The 24079-nt window shown below is 47.2% G+C and overlaps 1 protein-coding gene across 4 annotated transcripts in view; it reads left to right on the top strand.

Annotated features, from left to right (window-relative positions):
• Positions 1-24079, top strand: part of MAP2 (microtubule associated protein 2) — a 284389-nt gene that overhangs the window by 164404 nt on the left and 95906 nt on the right. For all 4 annotated transcript variants that reach the window (XM_088474119.1, XM_088474118.1, XM_088474117.1 and 1 more), the window contains exon 5: positions 12275-12555. In XM_088474119.1, the coding sequence (XP_088330245.1) occupies positions 12294-12555 (262 nt within the window). In that variant the 5' untranslated portion in view covers positions 12275-12293. The remainder of the gene's footprint in view (positions 1-12274; positions 12556-24079) is intronic.

The following is a 24079-nucleotide window of genomic DNA, read 5'->3' as shown; positions in this document are numbered from 1 at the left end:
CCATTCATGGCCATTCTCCCTACGTGACTTCTGTACGAGCCCAGAGTTGGTGGAGCAGGGGTCTCATCCTATACATTTTATGAGGTTATATACGTCCCATACACAGTGCACTGTGCAATAAAATGTGCCCCTCCCCCCAAATCCTCAACCAGCTCCAGGGTTGATTTCCACTATAGCAGGCAGACCACAAGTGGTGCCCCCTTGTATAAGGAAACCAGCAGCAGGCTCGTGTCTCAGTGGTGGAGGGGCACAAAAACAGAATGCCTTCATTCACCAGGTTATTACAGATGTGTCCTCATTCACTGTTGTTCAAGTCGTAACACATAGACGCTCTCTGCGCCAGGTCCTGGGCGCCTCGTCCACGTCGAACGTCTTTCCCAGTCAAAATGTGCGTTATATTCGCAGTGGAGTTATGGTGCATACACACGGTCAGATTTTTCCTTCAGATATGAACGATAACGATTTAAAAATCGTTCAGTCGTTCATATCTGAAGGAAAATCGTTCATATCTGACATGCCTGAACGATGGACGATCAACGATGCGCGTTCCCGATGGTCAGATAACGATTTCTGACATCTGATGTGTTTGCAGTCAGACTTGGACGATTCCATTCATTTTAATGCAGTCAAAAATCGTTCAATCGTTCAAATCGTTCAAAACTTTGGTAAAATCGTTCAAATCGTTCAAATCGTTTAATCGTTCAATCGTTCATCTGACAAATCTGACAAGTCTGACAAATCTGACCGTGTGTACGCTCCATTACCCCCTTTTATTTATTGGCAGAGCACTCAGGTTTTTTTGTGAACCACGGCCATAAAGGCCAGTACATGGTGTGTACTTGGCGATGCCGGCACACCCTACCTCGTCAGCAAAGGGACCCGGCGGGGGTGCCGGCATCGGCAAATTCATACACACTTGCCGATGCCGGCAGCGATGGCGGGGGCCACGCTGCATTCCACCTGCATGCAGGGCCGACAGCAAATGTCGCTGATGAAGTGTGGGTGCGCGCATCTTCAGCTACATAGCGGATACACACTAGACCAGGCCTGGCCAACCTGTGGCTTTGCAGCTGTTGTGAAACTACAAGTCCCAGCATGCCCTGCATGTTTTGCCATTAGGGATTGAATAAACTGTGGCAGGGCATGCTGGGACTTGTAGTTTCACAACAGCTGGCGAGCCACAGGTTGGCCATTCCTGCACTAGACGATGTGCCTGATGTGTCACTCTGATCCACTGGATCGAACGATATATCGTCTAGTGTGTACCCAGCTTGAGGCTTGCTGGCGCTATAGTAAGGGAGAGGACGCTGCTCTTACTATCTACCTAGTATGGTGCAGACCAAGCTCTATGTCTGCCCAGTTCATTGGGGTTCATCCTTTTTACAGGTGGCAAGTACGTCTGCTAAGGCACTACATGGGGTAGTATATTTACTAAAGTACGGTTTTATAGGGGGATACGTTCACTATCCCGACAACGGGGATGCTGGCGAAGGTAAGTAGTGGGGTTAGGGGGAGGGTTAGGTTTAGGGTTGAGGGCTAGGCACTAAGGGGGGAGGGTTAGGTTTAGGCATTGGGGAGGGGGAGGTTAGGTTTAGGCACTAGGGGGGAGGGTTAGGGTTCAGGTTAGGATACTTACCTCTAGACGTCGGGATTGACGCTGCCGTCTGGATTTTGACCGCCGGGATCCGGAGCACCGGCATCCTGTGCCAATCCCTTTTATTGAATTGGAGATGTTGCCCATAGCAACCAATCAGATTCTACTTAATATTTATATTTATCTAGCTAGAATCTGATTGGTTGCTATGGGCAACATCTCCATTCTATAAACCCGGACTGTAGTAAATATACCCCTTAGTATAGAAGAAGATTTCCATGTGAGCCCCAAGCTACACAAGAAACAGCTACAGACACACATAAAAGTGACATGTAATAAAGCCAGTCCCCTCACACACTTCCAGGCACTCTGGGCCTGATTCAGACCTGGTCGTAAGCGCTGAGCGCTCGCAACCGGGTCGATGGTGGCCCAGAGCGCATGCGCACGATGGAGCCGGCTCCGTCGTGCACATGCGCGAGACCCGGATAGCGACGGGCACTTCGTCGCTCCGGGTCTCGCAACAAAGGGGGTGAGCTGTCGATGTTGAGTGACAGCTCGCCCCCTTTGGTGGGCGGGCCGGGGGGGTGGCTGCCCAAACGGAGGCGTTCCCATGAGAATGCCTGTCGTTTGCGGGCGGCCTCACCGACATCACAAGTGGTCACCCACAGCTATGCGAGCAGCCAGGAGGCCGCTCTAAAACACAAGAAGGCCGGCCCTGTTTCAGAGCGAGCGCTCTGTCAGAGCGTCCGGCTCTGAATCAGGGCCTCTGTTCTCGACTTATAATTATAACCCTTTCAGACAGAAATCCAAATTACCAGGTTAAACATTTCAACCCGGTAATTTGGTGATTTACACGGGTACTTTTCTGTCTGAGAGGGTCATCCCGGGTCTCAATTCCCGGGACTTCGACGCAGGAATTTACCAGGGTCGGAGACACTGGAATTTAGTCTCGGGTTGACCCTTTCAGACAGAAGAAATACCCGTGTAAATCAGCAAATTACCGTGTTGAAATTTTTGACTCGGTAATTTGCTCTTCTGTCTGACGAGGGGGGTACAGACAGATAATGGCAAAACAACCCGGTACGCAAAAGTCTGGAAAAATCCGTGTTTTTTGCCATTTTCTGTCTGAAAGTGGTATAAATCAGACCTGGATATATGGACATGGCAATTTGCATTATTATGTTATGAGGATGTATACAGCACAGTATTGGCAGCGGACCCAACTTTCCTTATCTGATACATGAATACCCTTTTATCCTTCCAAGGCTCTGATTCAGAGCCGGACGCTCTGACCAGAGCGCTCGCTCTGAATCAGGGCCCTCCTCCATAAATATGGAGCGTCCTCCTGGACGCTCGTATAGCTGTGGGTCACCACCCACAGCATATACGAGCGTGCAGGATGATGGTCGCCACTGCGAGCAGAAGCCTGCGGTTGAGTTTCTCAACCGCAAGGCCAGGAGTGATTTTGGCTCTATCAGAGCCAAAATCACTCCCACTGACATCACTAGTGATGTCAGTGGGGCCGGCTTCTGACGGTAGGCGTTCCCTTGGGAACGCCTCCGTCTGGCAGGCACGCCCACCAAAGGGGGCGTGCTGTCAATCAACATCGACAGCACGCCCCCTTTGATCAGACACTACGAGCGAAGGAAAGTCCTTCGCTCGTCGCGTCTCGCGCATGCGCGCGACGGAGCTCCCTCCGTCGTGCGCATGCGCAGTGCAGACCATCGACCCACTTGCGAGCGGACAGCCGCTCGCGAGTGGGTCTGAATCAGGGCCCAAGTTCAGTAGCTTCTTGTTTGTGTCTCAATACTGTAACCAATAGATAAACCCCTTCACCTACCACCAAAGTGTCTGTTCAGCTCCTAAGTACATAGCGATCTCCACCCTATACTTAATCTACTGTATTATAGCTTGGTGGTCTCAGCAGCTATTGCTGTGTTTTATGATTTGCAGCAGATACACTCTCTCCAAATGTCTGCGCACGTTTTAAAGCAGGTAAAAAATAAACGCTGTAAGGCAGGTGATTGTAACTCTGGGCCTCATTCAGCAAGGATCGCAAGCGCAAAAATGCACGCACCCGGCCGATTGTTGCGTTCTGGCCGATTGTTGCGTTCTGCACCTGCGTATGTATCACACTGTACGTGGACCAGCCAAAGCGATCGGGACCGCGATCGCAGTGACTACGCAGACACACCGCAGAGTGATTGACCGGAAGTACCGTTTGGGGGTGGTGACGAGGGGGTGGTAGGAGAAACGCAGGCGTGCAAGTGCATTTCAACGCCGTTACAGGGGCGTGCATAAATTAGCCACAGCATCGGCATACGCAGCCTGAGCTCTAGCTGCGTACAGGAAGTTTACCAATTTCTGGGAAGTGGGCGTCTTTATGTTGTGCTTTGGAGGCATTGCGATCACAGGGGGTCATTCAGACCCGCTCGCGAGCAAGTGACGCTCGCAGGCGGGTCGATGTTTGCCGAATGCGCATGCGCACGACGGAGGGAGCTTCGTCGTGCGCATGTGTGAGACCCGGCGAGCGACGAGAAATACGTCGCACGGGGTCTCGCACCAAAGGGGGCGTGCTGTCGATAGTGAGTGACAGCACGCCCCCTTTGGTGGGCGTGCCGGGGGCGTGGCTGCCAGACGGAGGCGTTCCCATGGGAACGCCTACCGTCTGAAGCCGGCCCCACTGACATCAGTAATGATGTCAGTGGGAGTGATTTTGGCTCCGATAGAGCCAAAATCACTCCTGGACTTGCGGCAGCGAGACCCTACCGTCTTTTTGGCCGCTCGCATATGCTGTGGGTGGTCACCCACAGCTATGCAAGCGGCCAGGAGGCCGCTCCATTTTCAGGTAGGAGGGCACTGATTCAGAGCGAGCGCTCTGGTCAGAGCGTTCAGCTCTGAATCAGGCCCACAGTGATTTGCATAATTTTGCAGCAGAACTTCGTACACGCTTGCCGCGATCGCATCAGCGATCCTTGCTGAGTCAGGCCGCAGCATCAGCCCTGACTGCTAGTTAGCCCAGGCTAGGGATCCCTGGGGAGTTGGAGATCCGTCCAGTAAAGAGGTCTCCTTCTCCAGGGCACCCCTAGCCTAGGCTGATAGCCCGAGGCTATCCCCGCCACCCCTGGGCAGTGAGTAGCGGGTTGATTGTGTTAGTGTAGTGTAAAAATAGATGAATATAAACATTGTCTTTACAGTAGAACTGCAGGTCCCAGCAAGCCTGGGCCTGACTAGCGGTCAAGGCTGATGCTGCGGCTGGGAGGCCTGGTGATAGGGCTCCCCTGGCTGTGGCATCAATCCCCCGTTAGAAAGGGTCCAGGGCTGGTTCTATGAATTACAGGGAGACCCTACGCAAATTTTTCCCTGGAATTCCAGAACCAGCCCTGCTTCCCATAGCCCAGTGCTGGTTGTACTGAGTACAGGGAGACCCTACGTAATTTTTTCCCTGTATTTAGTCAACCAGACCTGGGTTTGAACAGTCCGGGGCTGGTTCTGTTTTGGGGGGGGGGACCTAACGTCATTTTTTTTTTAAAGTTTTAACTCTTTATTTACCTTTTACAGTCAGATACATGCAGGCATCTCACTGATGTCTGCATGAACTGAGGGCCTGATTCAGAGCTGAATGCTCTGACCAGAGCGCTCGCTCTGAATCAGTGCCCTCCTACCTGAAAATGGAGCTGCCTCCTGGCCCCTCGCATAGCTGTGGGTGACCACCCACAGCTATAGCAAGCGTCCATGATGATGGTCGCGATGGTCTTGACCATCGCGACCATCGGACTTGCGACGGAGACCCTGCGATAGGGTCTCCCTGCCACAAGCCCTGGAGTGATTTTGGCTCTATCAGAGCCAAAATCACTCCCACTGACATCACTAGTGATGTCAGTGGGGCCGGCTTCAGACGGTAGGTGCTCCCATGGGAAGGCCTCCGTCTGGCAGGCATGCCCCCGGCACGCCCACCAAAGGGGGCGTGCTGTCAATCAACATCGACAGCACGCCCCCTTTGGTGCGAGACCCGGAGCGATGGAAAGCCCGTCGCTCCCCGGGTCTCGCGCATGCGAACGACGGAGCTCCCTCCGTTGTGCGCATGCGCAGTGGGGAACATCGACCCGCTTGCGAGCGTACTGCCGCTCGCGAGCGGGTCTGAATGACCCCCTGAGAACGAACTGCTCATGCTGAAAGTGAAAGCATGAAGCAGTTCTATGCTGTCGGGGATTTGCAGTTCGGTTTGAAGTGTGATTTGCTGTTCGATTTGTACGTGAACATGACAAATCCAACAGCAAATCACTGTTCAAAATCGACTGAAATCAGATTTGTTTTGCAAATTGCAAAACAAATCGAATAATAGTAAATGCAGTGAAAAAAACGGATTTGACTCAATTCGATTTGAGTCGATTTGAGAACAGCTAAACACTCCTCAAATCGACCTGCAAATCGACCGTTGATAAATTTACCCCCAAGTGTTGAGATCTGAGAGGTATAGGCCTCAGTTGGATGTATTGAGATGATAAGCAGTTGGGCACAGACTGTAAGGCTGTCTGTGTATAGAATTCATGCAGGGACTTTGGCAGGACAGTGGCAGTGCAGCCATCCATGTGCAGCCTTCCATATCCACTTGGAGAGATCCTTCCTGCAGGTGTCATATGCTCAGCAGTAGCCAGGAGTCAGCAGAAGTGATTAACAAGACGTAAAATCGACCTGATTTCTTTAGTCATTGAACTGTAGCACCAGGCCTGGAGGTAGGAGGCACTGCTGATAGCCAGGGACCTGGGCCTGTCTGGGCATACATAATTAGACATAACAGAGACAAGGAAAACCATCGCATTGAAGTACATTCTGAACCACAAGAGTAGCTGAGTCATATACACTTGAATAAAACTTTTCCATGGTTGAGCAGCATTTCGGACATGTTCTATGGTTAGTCTGTGACACCAACATTTCAGACAATTTACATTTCCTGTAAGTTATAGGACTGCTTAATATTCATCTGTATGCATCCATTGGGGCAGTATAGCTGAACTCTACTCTATATGGATTATTTAAAGAAGAACTCTACCCAAACTTAAATTTGTAGGATGTACCCTCTCGCCCAATGGTCCGTTCTTCTGTCAAAAGAAGAAGTATGAAATTCAAATGGCACAAGACATCACAGAAGGGGTGTAGTATATTTTTGTCCCCTGACAGAAGGGGTGTAGTATATTTTGTCCCCTGACAGAAGGGGTGTGTTATAAATCTGTCCCCTGACAGAAAGGGTGTGGTATATTTATGTCCCCTGACAGAACGGGTGTGATATATTTATCCCCTTACAGAAGGGGTGTGATCTATTTATGTCCCCTAATAGAAGGGGTGTGTTATAAATCTGTCCCCTGATAGAAGGGGTGTGATATATTTCTGTCCCCTGACAGAAGGGGTGTGGTCTATTTATGTCCCCTGATACAAGGGGTGTGGTCTATTTATGTCCCCTGACAGAAGGGGGGTGTTATATTTCTTTCCCCTGACAGAAGGGGTGTGATATATTTCTGTCCCCTGACAGAAGGGGTGCGATATATTTCTGTCCCCTGACAGAAGGGGGGTGTTATAAATCTGTCCCCTGATAGAAGGGGTGTAGTATATTTCTGTCCCCTGACAGAAGGGGTGTGGTCTATTTATGTCCCCTGACAGAAGGGGTGTGGTATATTTCTGTCCCCTGACAGAAGGGGTGTGGTATATTTCTGTCCCCTGACATAAGGGGTGTGGTATATTTCTGTCCCCTGACAGAAGGGGTGTGATATATTTCTGTCCCCTGACAGAAGGGGTGTGTTATAAATCTGTCCCCTGATAGAAGGGGTGTAGTATATTTCTGTCCCCTGACAGAAGGGGTGTGGTATATTTATGTACCCTGACAGAAGGGGTGTGGTATATTTCTGTACCCTGACAGAATGGGTGTGGTATATTTCTGTACCCTGACAGAAGGGGTGTACTATATTTTGTCGACATTCATTATGTTAACACTGCAGAATGTCAATATTTCACAATGCAACATTTCAGATGTCGACATTTTGAACATGCTGACATTATGTGACTATAAAGTCGACATAATAGCTGTCAATATTGTGGTGTCGAAATTATGATGTTGACATTGTCATTCATATGGTTCTGCTAATTGGACATGTGGTTCTGCTAGCTTGGCCATGTAGTTTGGTTATGTGGTCCTGCTAGTTTTACCATGTAGTTTGGTCATGTGGTTTTGCTAGTTTGGCCATGTAGTTCTGCTAGCTTGGTCTGTGGTTCTGCTAGTATGGAATTGTAGTTCTGATAGTATGGCCTTGTGGTTCTGCTAGTTTGGCCATGTAGTTCTGCTAGTTTGGTAATGTGGTTCTGCTAGTATAGCCATGTGGTTCTCTTAGTTTGGCCATGTGGTCCTCTTAGTTTGGGCATGTGGTTCTCTTAGTTTGAGCATGTGGTTCTCTTAGTTTGGGCATGTGGTTCTCTTAGTTTGAGTATGTGGTTCTCTTAGTTTGAGCATATGGTTCTCTTAGTTTGGCCATGTGGTTCTCTTAGTTTGAGCATGTGGTTCTCTTAGTTTGGCCATGTGGTTCTCTTAGTTTGAGCATGTGGTTCTCTTAGTTTGAGCATGTGGTTCTCTTAGTTTGGGCATGTGGTTCTCTTAGTTTGAGCATGTGGTTCTCTTAGTTTGGCCATGTGGTTCTCTTAGTTTGGCCATGTGGTTCTCTTAGTTTGGGCATGTGGTTCTCTTAGTTTGGGCATGTGGTTCTCTTAGTTTGACCATGTGGTTCTCTTAGTTTGGGCATGTGGTTCTCTTAGTTTGGGCATGTGGTTCTCTTAGTTTGAGTATGTGGTTCTCTTAGTTTGAGCATATAGTTCTCTTAGTTTGGCCATGTGGTTCTCTTAGTTTGAGCATGTGGTTCTCTTAGTTTGAGCATGTGGTTCTCTTAGTTTGGCCATGTGGTTCTCTTAGTTTGAGCATGTGGTTCTCTTAGTTTGAGCATATGGTTCTCTTAGTTTGGCCATGTGGTTCTCTTAGTTTGAGCATGTGGTTCTCTTAGTTTGAGCATGTGGTTCTCTTAGTTTGGCCATGTGGTTCTCTTAGTTTGAGCATGTGGTTCTCTTAGTTTGGGCATGTGGTTCTCTTAGTTTGAGCATGTGGTTCTCTTAGTTTGGCCATGTGGTTCTCTTAGTTTGGCCATGTGGTTCTCTTAGTTTGGGCATGTGGTTCTCTTAGTTTGGGCATGTGGTTCTCTTAGTTTGGGCATGTGGTTCTCTTAGTTTGACCATGTGGTTCTCTTAGTTTGGGCATGTGGTTCTCTTAGTTTGGCCATGTGGTTCTCTTAGTTTGGGCATGTGGTTCTCTTAGTTTGGGCATGTGGTTCTCTTAGTTTGGCCATGTGGTTCTCTTAGTTTGGGCATGTGGTTCTCTTAGTTTGAGCATGTGGTTTTCTTAGTTTGGGCATGTGGTTCTCTTAGTTTGGGCATGCGGTTCTGCTAGTTTGACCATGTGGTTCTCTTAGTTTGGGCATGTGGTTCTCTTAGTTTGGCCATGTGGTTCTCTTAGTTTGAGCATGTGGTTCTCTTAGTTTGGGCATGTGGTTCTCTTAGTTTGGGCATGCGGTTCTGCTAGTTTGACCATGTGGTTCTCTTAGTTTGGGCATGTGGTTCTCTTAGTTTGGGCATGTGGTTCTCTTAGTGTGGGCATGTGGTTCTCTTAGTGTGGGCATGTGGTTCTCTTAGTTTGGGCATGTGGTTCTCTTAGTTTGGCCATGTGGTTCTCTTAGTTTGGGCATGTGGTTCTCTTAGTTTGGGCATGTGGTTCTCTTAGTTTGGGCATGTGGTTCTGCTAGTCTGGGAGCAATTTTGATTCTAGTTAAATTCCTTCTAAATGTAAAAGATTTACTCTATGAACCATAAAGATTAACCACGTTCCTCAGTGGTACCCTGACATCCCACCATATCAGTATTACAAACTAAAGTATTATTTTCTCACTTCACTATACATTTAGCTTCTCACACATCTTACAGACAGTAGGGCTGATTCAGCATTGCACGCCAGTCTGCTCTGCATAAGGGGATTCAGACTTGTGCGCACCTCCACTTGAATGTGACTGGATGGCAACGGGGTGTCCGCATATAGGATAATTGTTCTGTAGATGTGCCATGGGCAGGTAGTCAGGATTGTGGGGGGGGCATGCACAGGTACCTTCCTGATCCTCAGTCCACCTCTTGCACCAAGGATCACATTGGTGCAAATGCGGCGCAGAAAGTGACGACGACTTACTTTCGCAATCAGATGTATAGGGGCGCTGCAGCCTACTCATAATACGGACATAGATGCGCACTTATTTCCCAGCATGCAATGTGGCCGTAGATATGGATGAATTGCGTGCCAGGTTGAAAAGCTGAGCATGCAGGGATTTCAATTACTGAGTCCTCAGTCGCTCTGCCCTTGTGGATGAACCATGTAATCTGCACTCTGCTAATTAAATCTGCCTAGCTGTCAGTCGCCCTCTTAGAGACGTGCCACCCCTCCTAACATGGCAGCCAGCGGCAGGGGAGGAAGAGAAAGCACGATGGGCATATTGACCTAAGTATAGACATTGCAGTTATTTCATGAATATTATTCCGCTCACCTCAGGCACAAAATTTTATATATGTCAAATAGCGGCTTTACTTGTTCTATAGATTCTTCAATAAACCACTTTTTATGACTATTTAAAAGACAGTCAGGGTTGTCTTAACAGCAGTGTGGGCCCTGGGCAAAGCAATGCATTGGGGCCCCTACCCACCCATTCACGGGAAACAAATGTAAATGGTCAATAAAGTTAAACTTTCCTGCATGCCCATCAGACCTCCCACATATGCAGAGAGACTGTCTGAGAGGTCTGTAGCCGGTGGATGAAGTGAAACTGGGACTGAGGTGAGTACTCGTCACCGTGGGGGGATGGGGTGGGGGAGGTTATATCAGAATACAGTGCACCGTCGGTCGGCTTATAAAAATAAGGGGGGTGGGTTGGTGGGCCCCTACAAGCTTCGGGCCCTTGGGCAACTGCCCAACACTCCCAATGGAAGAGATGGCCCTGAAGACAGCATATGACTTCATATAAATTGGCGCATTAATGAGCCTATAGACTTTATAATAGGTCTTTTAAGGCAACTCTTTACCATACATTCATATGATTGTCTATTGTACAGCAAATTGCCTTCCTTCTACTGTGCACTCGCCAGCCAATGTATGCTATTAATTTTGTAAGTAGAGGAAGTTTTATATTTGATCTGCTTACTGAATGGAGAATTGTGCTGAGAAAAGATTGAAAGGATCAATTTAACGAACATTCATTTGACTTGCAATAGAGTGGCCGTGTCCGTCCGTTTCCTATATTTCGGCACAATGCCGCCCTTTCACCGGTCCACACTCTAACTTTCTCTTCCTAATGCAACTCACTTAGCAGACAGGAGAAAGAGCATAGAAGCTACTGAAGTGATTCAGCTGAAAATAGCAGGAACAACCATGGTCTGTTGTGCACCACAGTTATACGTCTGTTTGGCAAACAAGGGTCTGTACCGTTAAGGTAGAGGGGGCTCAGCTGGTTTTTACAATGGCTGGACGGAAATATAATATTTCTATTAGGGAAATGTCATGATGACAAGTACATATACACCTACTGTATACTCAAACTGAGTTGAAATAAAAATACAGGTAGGCCATAGACATAACAATGGGAACACTTGGGGGAATGAGCATTTGAGAGAAAGGGCTTTCACAACACTAGTTATGCAAATAACATCCCAGACTGATCAGGATCATGTATTAAAAATGCTGGACTATTATAAAATTAGACCCTGTAACTATGATGTACTTACAGCCCTGATCATATCGGTGACTTGTGGAATTATTGTGTTACACCCGTCTTCAACAATTCCGCATATTGTTAGACTCAATGACGCTGTCATGCTGTATGTCCATCTGCTGGCCAGTAACAAGCCAAGATGAAACACCAGAAAAGTCATTTTGCACAATGTACATAGGGCCTGATTCAGAGCCGCTCGCTTGCGCTGTGCGTTTGCAAGTGGCACGATGTTCTGCGTACGCACATGCGCATGATTCGTTCTGCGCGTGCGCGAACTACACACTACGATCGCATCCCTCTCGCTCGCCCAGCAAAGGCAGCCCAGTGTAATGAGTGACAGGAGAGGTCGTTTGTGGGTGGTAACAGGACACTAATAACAGGACACTAATAACGGGGGTTTGGAGATGCGAACGCAGGCATGCCCGGGTGTTTCAACGCCTTTTTAGAGGCGTGCATAATTAACAGGCAGCTTCATAGTACATGTCACTTTTTTTACACTGATTTCCTCGCAATGCTTGCGGTAGGATAAAGCAACCGCAAGCACTGCGTTTGCATCCGAAGGTGCTCGATGTACCAATGTTTTAATACACTTCCTGGAGGTGACGTGTTGCTGATGGGCGGCTCTGCCTGTGCGATTGGCCGTACGCTCACACAAAGTGGCCGCTCGCTAAGACATGGTGGGCGTGCTTATGCCTTGGCGAGCGATCGCTTCCCGTGGCGTCACTTTGACAAATTTACATACGCCGGGAGCGAGCGTACGCAGATAGCAAACGGGAATGAATCAGGCCCATAAAGGTGTAAGCAGGACCTTTCCAGGTTTATAACTTGTCTATGGTTGCAGGTTTCTGGCTGGAGGCAGTATGACAGACAACAGGCAGGATGAGCCCAAGCCACCCCACTGGGCACCGGGACAGCTCACCGAGGCGTCACCTCTCCCCCACTCCACAGACATGAAAGAACAAGGTGGAGCGGGAGCTGGGATGGTCCACAGCTCAAATGGCATTCCCTTCCGAGAGATAGAGGATGCAGCTTACGGGGAGCAGGCTCTCCAAGCAACACATCCTAGAAGCAAGGAAAACGGCATTAATGGAGAGATGCCATCTGGAGATTCAGAAACGGCAGGTAATGACACTTAGCCAATATCACAATGTTCTAATATTACTGCCATTTTCCACTATGTACTGTATACGATCGTTAATAAAATGTATGGTTTCGTTTCAGCATAGTCCCTGTCTAGGGTTGCATGGCATCAAATTTGCTGAGTAAAAAAAAATCTCCATAGGATCTTAAGTCATTGTGCTGTGGGCTGTCGGAATGGAAGATCTCACTTTGAGTCTATTTACAAAAATCGTTGGCAGTTTTGCCGGCAGAATTTTAAACGCTAATAATTATTAAGTGCAAAATGCGACTGGTTTTACATTCTGCCAGCAAAACCCCCAACAACCAGCAGCTTTGGAAAGCTGCCATTTAGTAAATAATATAACCCTTTATCTTATTTACATCATGTTTACTCAAAATCATGAGATGTAGTTCAACAATTGCCCAGAGTCATTAGTCGTGCTTTATATACCTTACAGTGTCAACCTCACCACGAATTGTGCCAGAGTGTTAAAAGCTGTAGGTACATGTGTCAGAATAAATGGCTGACGATATATAATATTTACCAGTCACTATACAATTTGTTGGCTTTTTAGAGCCCTTTAAAGATTCCTTGGATGATTCCTAAAGGGATTCAGCGCACTAGGCTACAATTAGTTTTATGAAGCTCTAGCACTGCAGTATTTTTTAGAAACATGTTTTTGGCGGTGGATAGATTGTTACACTGAATAGAGTGCCGGAGGCATTAAATTGCATTGCTGAGATTCTCTGAAGTATGAAAAGGTTAGTTCTGGTGCCATTTAGATTTTGCTATGATGTTTGGCTGGAGGGAATGTGCTGTTCTAGGTGCAAATCTGTTCTTTTTGCCATTTGGTTATCTTAAATGAGTTGGTGGCGCTTGTTAGTGATGCGTGCACAGTAAATTAAGGAGACATGGATGTGTAGAGACTGGATTGCGATGCTGTGGGGAATTATTCACGGAATTTTGGGCATGCGGGTGTCAGTTAATGAAAGAGAAAATTTCGATGCAGCAAGTTGTTTAATCCATAGATTTAAAGTTCTATGGAATTTGGTTGGCTTTTGCCAAAATTAAATTAAAATAAATATATTATGGTAAATGATTGGATATAATATTCCTCTACTAATTGATTTTACCTCGTTTATAATCTGCAGCATAAATTGCAAAACTTGATACAGTTCTGTCATAAAGTAAAATGTTGGTAATAAAACGCAGAATGGGCCTGATTTAGCACAGATCGCGTGGCTGCGTTCGCATGCACCCGCTAGCTGCGAAAATATGCTAATGAATGCAATCGCATGGCAACCGCAGCGCTATACCAAGGCGCCCATCACTGTGTAAAGCCGCCCACTTCCCATGACGTGCATACGCAAAACATCGGTAACATCGAGGAACATCGGAACCATTCGCACAGTTGTGGTTGACCTGACCCTACTTCACAATCTGCTAAACTTCCTGTCGCCATCTAGACCTCTGCCAGCGTATGCTATCGCAGGGGGCTTAATTATGCACGCCCCTGTAGCGGCGTTTAAACGCACAGGCACGCTTGCGTTCCTTTGACCACCACCGTCTCCACCCACCTATCGCAGCGGCCGGTTCGCGTGCGCGCACTGCGATGCATGGGCAGAGCACAAACATGGACCAGCAGCCATGTGATCCAACCTGAATAAGGCCCAATATGCAGACATCTTATCACATCTTTGACCCGAGTTTCATTAAAACAAACCCATCATATCCTACCATATACCTATCATTTATTTTTTAAATGTTTGCCATTGACTATACAGCGTTGCTTTGCGCTTCCTCTTTGTAGGTTGCTATCTTCGCAGGGGCTCTGGTGGTGCTGTTGCCTCGGTGATGTCTTTAGCTTCTAGCAGAGATGCTGAAATAGTTTGAGCTGGTTGTAAATAAGATTGAAGGTGAACTGGAGCTGTTTAGAGCTTGGCATGTGATAGTTGCCGTGCGCGGCTCATGGTTCTTATAAATGTACCAATAAAATATACGATGACTCCTGTTATAGCCGAATTGGCCATATTAGTATTTTAACCGTTTTTCAGTTTGAACAACCATCAGTTCTGTGTCTGTGTCTGAGTTTGAGGTTCATCATTTAGTTTTTCATAGTTCACATTCACAGTTTACCATTAAGCTCAAATATGATCAAACCAACTCGTACATAGTGAACCCAGTGACCCATCGTACTCCCAGTAGCTACTGTAGTTATCGTGCTCGGCATTGCAGGGCTTTGTTTCCTCCGTTTCTCATCCCCCCTCCTCAGGACAGTTTGTAGGGTTTGAGGCTCCCAGTGCGAGCAGTCAAAATGCGCCCCCCCCCCCCCCTCGAAGCAGTAATATTGTGGAGGGGGCGTGGCCTCATCGTGAGGGGGTGTGGTGTCACAGTAAGGGAGTGTGATCTCGAAAGACCACAGAATGACAGCCACTGTGACTACTGAGCCCAGGGGTGTCTAACCTGTCAGAGGCAAAGCGCTGAAAAATATATGTAGTTAAACAAAAGACAGACAGCATGTGCATCACACTCGTTTTTAGTCGCGTTGGGAGCGAACCCTGCACATTGAAAATACAAGCCAGATCCACATATAATACACTGCAACAAACCACTTCCACATAAAATACACTGCAACAAACCACTTCAACATAAAATATATTGGAAAAGCCAGAGGCACATAAACTACGTTTTAAAACCACATCCATCTCAAATACATTATTAAATCCAGAACCACATAAAACACATTGAAAAAACAAGATTCACATAATACACACTTCATTCCAGCCCCCTCCCTTGCCATTCCATCCCGACAGGTCTTAGGCTCCCCCCCCACTGGCTCTCAGGCAAAAGTGCCCATTATGCAGTGCCCCCTGTAGTTGTCCCCATATGCAGTGTCCCCTGTATTTATACCCCTTATGCAGTGCCCACAGTGGTAGTGCAACTTATGCAGAGCCCACAGTAGTGATGCCCTTTATACAGTGCACCCAGTAGTAGTGCCCCCAGGAGTGGTGCCCCCTATGCCATGCCACCATTAGTAGTGCCCCCTGTAGTCATGCCCCCATCAGTAATGCCCCCAATAGTAATGGTCCCTGTTGTAGTGCCCCAGTAGTATTGTCCCCAGTTGTATTGCCCGAAATAGTAATGCCCCCTGTAATAGTGTCCCCAGTATTAATGCCCCTGTATTAGTCCCCCCAATAGTAATGCTCCCTTTGTACTAGTGCCCAAAGTAGTAAAGCCCCAAGTAGTAGTGCCCCCAGTAGTAGTGCCCCTGGGCCCTGAGTAATGCCCCCAGTAGTGGTACCTCCTAAGCAATGCCCCCAGTAGAAGTGCCCCCCGAGTAATGTCCCCAGTAGTAGTGCCCGGGTGCCCCCAGTAGTGGTGTCTCCCCCTGCAGAAGTGCCCCCAGAGTAATGTCCCCAGGCTGCCTGCACATAAAAAAAAAAAACAGTAACACTTACCTTCAGCCCCACTCCGGCGTCCGCTCCGCTCGGCTGCTCCTCTGCACTATGGGAAAGACGTCATGACGTCCTCCCATAGTGCACACTGGGGGAGCCGGGAGCCGGAACCCGGAGCCTCCATCTCTCCGGCTGCTCTGCTCTGGTAACTGAATCTCAGCGGGCGCCCGGCAGTTAATATTCTGTTTCTGCTGCAGAGGTCGGAGGCGGCGCGCCCCGTGCGATTGCACGGGACGCCTGCCCCTAGAAACGGCCCTGCCCCTCCTCTTCCTGTCACTCATCTGTGTCATTCTCCATTTGCCTGTCTGTCATTTCTGTCCCCCTCACCCCATGTCTCCCTATTTCTCATCTCCCCCCCTTACCCCCCATCTCTCACTTCCCCTTCTACTCATCTCTCATCTCTGCCCCCTCCCCTCCCCTTATACCTTTCTCTCATCTCTGTCCCCCTCACTTCCCCTTCTACTCATCTCTGTCCCCCTCACCTCCCTTTCTACTCATCTCTGTCCCCCCCACCTCCCCTTATACCCATCTCTCATCTCTGTCCCCTCACCTCCCCTTATCCCCATCTCTCATCTCTTTCCCCCTCACCTCCCCTTATACCGGTCTCTCATCTATGTCCCCCCACCTCCCCTTATACCGGTCTCTCATCTCTGTCCCCCCCCACCTCCCCTTATACCGGTCTCTCATCTCTGTCCTCCTCACCTCCCCTTATACCTTTCTCTCATCTCTGCCCCCCTCACCTCCCCTTATCCCCATCTCTCATCTCTGTCCCCCCCACCTCCCCTTATCCCCATCTCTCATCTCTGTCCCCCTCACCTCCCCTTATCCCCATGTCTCATCTCTGTCCCCCTCACCTCCCCTTATCCCCATCTTTCATCTCTGCCCCCCTCACCTCCCCTTATCCCCATCTCTCATCTCTGTCCCCCTCACCCCCCCTTCTCCCCATCTCTGCCCCCCTCACCTCCCCTTATACCGGTCTCTCATCTCAGTCCCCCTCACCCCCCCTTCTCCCCATCTCTGCCCCCCTCACCTCCCCTTATCCCCATCTCTAATCTGCCCCTCTCACCTCCCCTTCTCTCCATCTCTCATCTCTGCCCCCCTCACCTCTCCTTCTCTCTGTCTCTCATATGTGTCCTCCTTCCACATCATATCCCTGTCTCTCATCTCTGGCCCATATGCTTCTGATATTTTATACCTATTATATACTTATACCTGTATTATATACCTATGCCGCTGATAGGAAAGGATCACTGTATTATATACCTATGCCGCTGATAGGAAAGGGTCACTGTATTATATACCTATGCCGCTGATAGGAAAGGGTCACTGTATTATATACCTATGCTGCTGATAGGAAAGGGTCACTGTATTATATACCTATGCCGCTGATAGGAAGGGATCACTGTATTATATACCTATGCCGCTGATAGGAAAGGATCACTGTATTATATACCTATGCCGCTGATAGGAAAGGATCACTGTATTATATACCTATGCCGCTGATAGGAAAGGATCACTGTATTATATACCTATGCCGCTGATAGGAAAGGATCACTGTATTATATACCTATGCCGCTAATAGGAAAGGGTCACTGTATTATATACCTATGCCGCTGATAGGAAAGGATCACTGTATTATATACCTATGCCGCTGATAGGAAAGGATCACTGTATTATATACCTATGCCGCTGATAGGAAAGGGTCACTGTATTATATACCTATGCCGCTGATAGGAAAGGGTTACTGTATTATATAGTTATGCCGCTGATAGGAAAGGGTCACTGTATTAAATACCAATGCCTCTGATAGGAAAGGGTCACTGTATTATATACCTATGCCGCTGATAGGAAAGGGTCACTGTATTATATAGTTATGCCGCTGATAGGAAAGGGTCACTGTATTAAATACCAATGCCTCTGATAGGAAAGGGTCACTGGATTATATATCTGTGCCGCTGATAGGAAAGGGTCACTGTATTATATACCTATGCCGCTGATAGGAAAGGGTTACTGTATTTTATTCCAATGCCTCTGATAGGAAAGGATCACTGTATTATATACCTATGCCGCTGATAGGAAAGGATCTATGTATTATATACCTATGCCGCTGATAGGAAAGGATCACTGTATTATATACCTATGCTGCTGATAGGAATGGATCACTGTATTATATACCTATGCCACTGATAGGAAACGATCACTGTATTATATACCTATGCCGCTGATAGGAAAAGGTCACTGTATTATATACCTATGCCGCTGATAGGAAAGGATCACTGTATTATATACCTATGCCGCTGATAGGAAAGGATCACTTGATTATATACCTATGCCGCTGATAGGAAAGGGTCTATGTATTATATACCTATGCCACTGATAGGAAAGGATCACTGTATTATATACCTATGCCGCTGATAGGAAAGGATCACTGTATTATATACCTATTCCACTGATAGGAAAGGATCACTGTATTATATACCTATGCTGCTGATAGGAAAGGGTCACTGTATTATATACCTATGCCACTGATAGGAAAGGGTCACTGTATTATATACCTATGCCATTGATAGGAAAGGATCACTGTATTATATACCAATGCCTCTGATAGGAAAGGATCACTGGATTATATACCTATGCCGCTGATAGGAAAAGGTCACTGTATTATATACCTATGCTGCTGATAGGAAAGGATCACTGTATTATATACCTATGCCGCTGATAGGAAAGGATCACTGTATTATATACCTATGCCGCTGATAGGAAAGGATCACTGTATTATATACCTATGCCGCTGATAGGAAAGGATCACTGTATTATATACCTATGCTGCCGCTGATAGGAAAGGATCACTGTATTATATACCTATGCCGCTGATAGGAAAGGATCACTGTATTATATACCTATGCGGCTGATAGGAAAGGGTCACTGTATTATATACCTATGCCGCTGATAGGAAAGGATCACTGTATTATATACCTATGCCGCTGATAGGAAAGGATCACTGTATTATATACCTATGCCGCTGATAGGAAAGGATCACTGTATTATATACCTATGCCGCTGATAGGAAAGGGTCACTGTATTATATACCTATGCCGCTGATAGGAAAGGGTCACTGTATTATATACCTATGCCGCTGATAGGAAGGGATCACTGTATTATATACCTATGCCGCTGATAGGAAAGGGTCACTGTATTATATACATATGCCGCTGATAGGAAGGATCACTGTATTATATACCTATGCCGCTGATAGGAAAGGGTCACTGTATTATATACCTATGCCGCTGATAGGAAAGGGTCACTGTATTATATACCTATGCCGCTGATAGGAAAGGGTCACTGTATTATATACCTATGCCGCTGATAGGAAAGGGTTACTGTATTTTATTCCAATGCCTCTGATAGGAAAGGATCACTGGATTATATACCTATGCCGCTGATAGGAAAGGATCTATGTATTATATACCTATGCCGCTGATAGGAAAGGATCACTGTATTATATACCTATGCCGCTGATAGGAAAGGATCACTGTGTTATATACCTATGCCGCTGATAGGAAAGGGTCACTGTATTATATACCTATGCCGCTGATAGGAAAGGATCACTGTATTATATACCTATGCCACTGATAGGAAAGGATCACTGTATTATATACCAATGCCTCTGATAGGAAAGGATCACTGTATTATGTACCTATGCCTCTGATAGGAAAGGATCACTGGATTATATACCTATGCCGCTGATAGGAAAAGGTCACTGTATTATATACCTATGCCGCTGATAGGAAAGGATCACTGTATTATATACTTATGCTGCAGATAGGAAAGGGTCACTGTATTATATACATATGCCGCTGATAGGAAAGGATCACTGTATTATATACCTATGCCTCTGATAGGAAAGGATTACTGTATTATATACCTATGCCGCTGATAGGAAAGGATCACTGTATTATATACCTATGCCGCTGATAGGAAAGGGTCACTGTATTATGTACCTATGCTGCAGATAGGAAAGGGTCACTGTATTATATACCTATGCCGCTGATAGGAAAGGGTCACTGTATTATATACCTATGGCGCTGATAGGAAAGGGTCACTGTATTATATACCTATGGCGCTGATAGGAAAGGGTCACTGTATTATATACCTATGCCGCTTATAGGAAAGGGTCACTGTATTATATACTGTACCTATGCCGCTGATAGGAAAGGATCACTGTATTATATACCTATGCCTCTGATAGGAAAGGGTCACTGTATTATATACCTATGCCACTGATAGGAAAGGGTCACTGTATTATATACCTATGCTGCAGATAGGAAAGGATCACTGTACTATATACCTATGCCGCTGATAGGAAAGGATCACTGTATTATATACCTATGCCGCTGATAGGAAAGGATCACTGTATTATATACCTATGCCGCTGATAGGAAAGGGTCACTGTATTATATACCTATGCCGCTGATAGGAAAGGATCACTGTATTATATACCTATGCTGCCTCTGATAGGAAAGGATCACTGTATTATATACCTATGCCGCTGATAGGAAAGGATCACTGTATTATATACCTATGCTGCCGATAGGAAAGTATCACTGTATTATATACCTATGCCGCTGATAGGAAAGGATCACTGTTTTATATACCTATGCCGCTGATAGGAAAGGATCACTGTATTATATACCTATGCTGCTGATAGGAAAGGGTCACTGTATTATATACCTATGCCACTGAAAGGAAAGGGTCACTGTATTATATACCTATGCCGCTGATAGGAAAGGGTCACTGTATTATATACCTATGCTGCCGATAGGTATGGGTTGGGTATGGGATGCCGGTGCTCCGGATTCCGGCGGTCAGAATCCCGACAGGGTTAAGATACCACCAGCTGTCCCATGGTCCATAGAGGAGCTTCTGCTGTGAGCAGTGACTGGAGTCCAGAAACTGCAGTAAATAGGGCAGCTGCCCAGGGGCGTAGGGAGGGCGGCTTCGGCGGAGCGTGTGCTCCAGGCGCCGAAAAGGTGAAAGGGCGCTGCCGCTTCACTTAATGGCACTAACTTAAATGTGTCTCCAGTCCTGCGAAACCGGCGTCAGGACGCGATCGCGCCCCTCCTGAAACCACACCCCCTTGCAGTGACGCGAGCTAATCGCCTCACTGCCTCTCCACTTACCCAGCCCTCTCCCTGCCTTCCTGGAGACTGACGTCGCCGGGAGGCGCGGTTTAAGTCAGGCTTAAGTCCGGGGGTGGAGCTTAAACCCATAGCCGCGGCCTGGGTTCTGCACATGAACGGAGAGAGGATACGTGGATGTGCCGGTACCCACTATCTATAAAAAGAAAGAAAAGACATGTGTGTTGCTAAATGCAATTGTTGTTTTTGTTGTTTGTTTATTTATATATATATATATATATATATATATATTTATATATACGTATATATACGCAGATTGATTGACAGGAAGTGACCGCTTGGGGGTGGTCGTCGAAATGCAGCCGTGCCAGTGCGTTTGAACGCCATTACAGGGGTGTGCATAAATTATCCGCTGTGATGGCATATACAGCATTAGATCTAACTGCGGCGAAGGTTAGCAATTTCTGAGTAAGGTCTGACCTTGTGCAAGTGTGCGTAAGGCTCCGATGTTACTCAATGTTACCGATGGTCTGCGTCATTAAACCCCGCCTCTCACTGTAATTTGCCATGATTCGCATATATTTAAATAGGGGGCGGTGCCAAATGAGGCAATTCTTGTAAAATTGCGTCATTAAACCCCACCCACTACACGGGGACCTGCGATTGCAGCGGAAGTTTCTCCCCATTTTGCCCACTTCACTAGGAAGTGGGCAGTAATGCGGGTGAAATGCCTACACTACCGGGGGTGCGGGGGGGTGTGTTACCTGAAAAATCGGGAACCTCCCGCGACTTCCTGGAGAGTAGGCATGTATGGTTATTACAAAAGCACTGGAGCACCTGCTGTTCAGGAACCTGTTATGGGCGGTGATCAGTGGAGCTCACTGTCATCTGGGGAGGCTGCAGCACTGTTCTCAGTGGCGAGAATATCGGCGGGCAGTCACTGAAGAGAACAGAGGGGCCGGCTTAGTACGTCCCTAGAGGTGGTTCCTGTGCAGGAGGCGCGGCTCAGTACAAGAGAGCTGGTGTCTGAGAGGTCTATTTACTAAGCCTTGGATAGAGAACGGAGAGAAGAGGTACCAGCCAATCAGCTCCTAACTGCCATCTCACAGGCTGTGTTTGAAAAATTACAGTTAGGAGCTGGTTGGTTGGCCGTCGACTTTATCTCCATCCTTAGTAAATAGACCCCCAAGTGGCAGAGATCAACCGGAGTGCAGCCCACTGAGGGGCCTATTCACCATCGAAGGCCGTATGGCCTCCGATGATGAAGTTTAGAACTCGCTGCGAGGGATACTTTAGTATCCAACTCGCAACGGGGGAAGCCTGACACTGGAACAATTCATCATTGCCCCAGTGAGGGCACAGCTGCTCCGAAAAGCAGTTGTCCCTGTGGAAAGTATCGCAGCTTCATTTGTAGCTGCGTTACTTACCTGCTCCCTGTCAGCTTTCGGAGTTTGCTGAATACCCGGGGGGTCCTATCGGACCCCTAATGATGAATAGCCCGGTAACTTAAAAATGCGTTTCCGCATGGTTACCGGGCCATTTATCGGTGGATGAATAGGCCCCTGAGGGAGGTAGCCGGCTGCCTAGGGAGACACCGATCACCGACTTTCACCCAAGCGGAGCCGGGTACTGCAGCCAGTTATATATACTGTATATGATACTGAAAGGAAAGTATGGCTTCTATGTGTTTAGTATTGTACCATGTACAGTAGCAAATCAATCAGGGGGACACTGATTTTAGCACAGTATTACAAAACAAAAAAGTATCGTCCTGTGTGCCTTAAACAGCTGTATCTCAGGCAAAGCATAGTGCGGTATACTCCAGTCCATTCTGCTCTGTTATATTAGTAGCCAGCAGTGCAGTTTCCACAATTTATGTGCGCCTGCAGGCAAACATGGGAAGGTTTATGGAACGGAGAAGAGGAGTTAATCGGTGGCATTAATACAAGTCGTACTGCTAATTCCTAGCACCTGCTCCATAGCCCCATGCAGTGTGCACACAGGAGCCTCACAGCTTGTGTTACTGATAATATCGTGACTGCAGCCATAGACATTGGAGAGCAGGCAATGTTATTCTGTATTTCCCATTCACTACTATCAGTGAACCACAGTTTTGTCTGCTTTTATAAGATCAAAGCAAAAGATATTGTAAATACTAAACTTTCAGTTGTGCGATTTCAGTGGCACATCCCTCCAGCATGACCCATTTATATACAGTGAGACGCAGGGTAGTGTCAGCCCCTGGTTTCCTGCTGTGCACTGTCACTTGTACGTGATAGGGAACTGATAAGCTGCATTCTCATGAATGTTCAGCAAACAAATCGCTGTCTGTGTTTTATACAGCCAATGGATGTACAAGTACAGTAAATAGAAAAAAAATATAATAAAATAAAAATATCTAATTAAATTAAAAATTAAAATAAAACAACCTCAATCTTTTCTATAAACTGAACGATGAAAACAGTTGTGTAAAGAGACACAATTTTAATTTCAAGTAGGTAATACCTCACAGATAGAGGTTCCATTGTTAGCAGAATTTCCAGTCTCCTCCCGTTGTTCACACTCTGGGGCCTATTCATCATTGGTGGCCGTATGGCCTCTGATGAAGAAGTGTTGAACTCGCTGCGAGGGATACTTAAGCGGGGGAAACGTTACATCGGAGCAATTCATCATTGCTCCGGTGAGGGGACAGCTGCTCCGAAAAGCAGTTGTCCCTGTGGTTAGTATCGCAGCTACAGGAGTAGCTGCGTTACTTACCTGCTCCCCATCATCTCAGATACGCATGCGCAAAGCCGCCGGGGAGGGAGTGAGGAGGCGGCGGAGGGATCCGCTCAGGTCCCTCTTCGCATCCTCGGAACTCCCTCCCTTTGGAAGGCGCGGGGAACCGAGGACAAGCGCCGTCTGAAGATGGCGCTTGTTCTCAGAAGCGAACC

Source organism: Taudactylus pleione, unplaced genomic scaffold (genome assembly GCF_031769625.1).
Source record: "Taudactylus pleione unplaced genomic scaffold, aTauple2 ptg000147l, whole genome shotgun sequence".
NCBI lineage: Eukaryota > Metazoa > Chordata > Amphibia > Anura > Myobatrachidae > Taudactylus > Taudactylus pleione.
The sequence above is the reverse complement of the archived record's forward strand: the minus strand, read 5'-3'. Positions and strand labels throughout refer to the sequence as shown.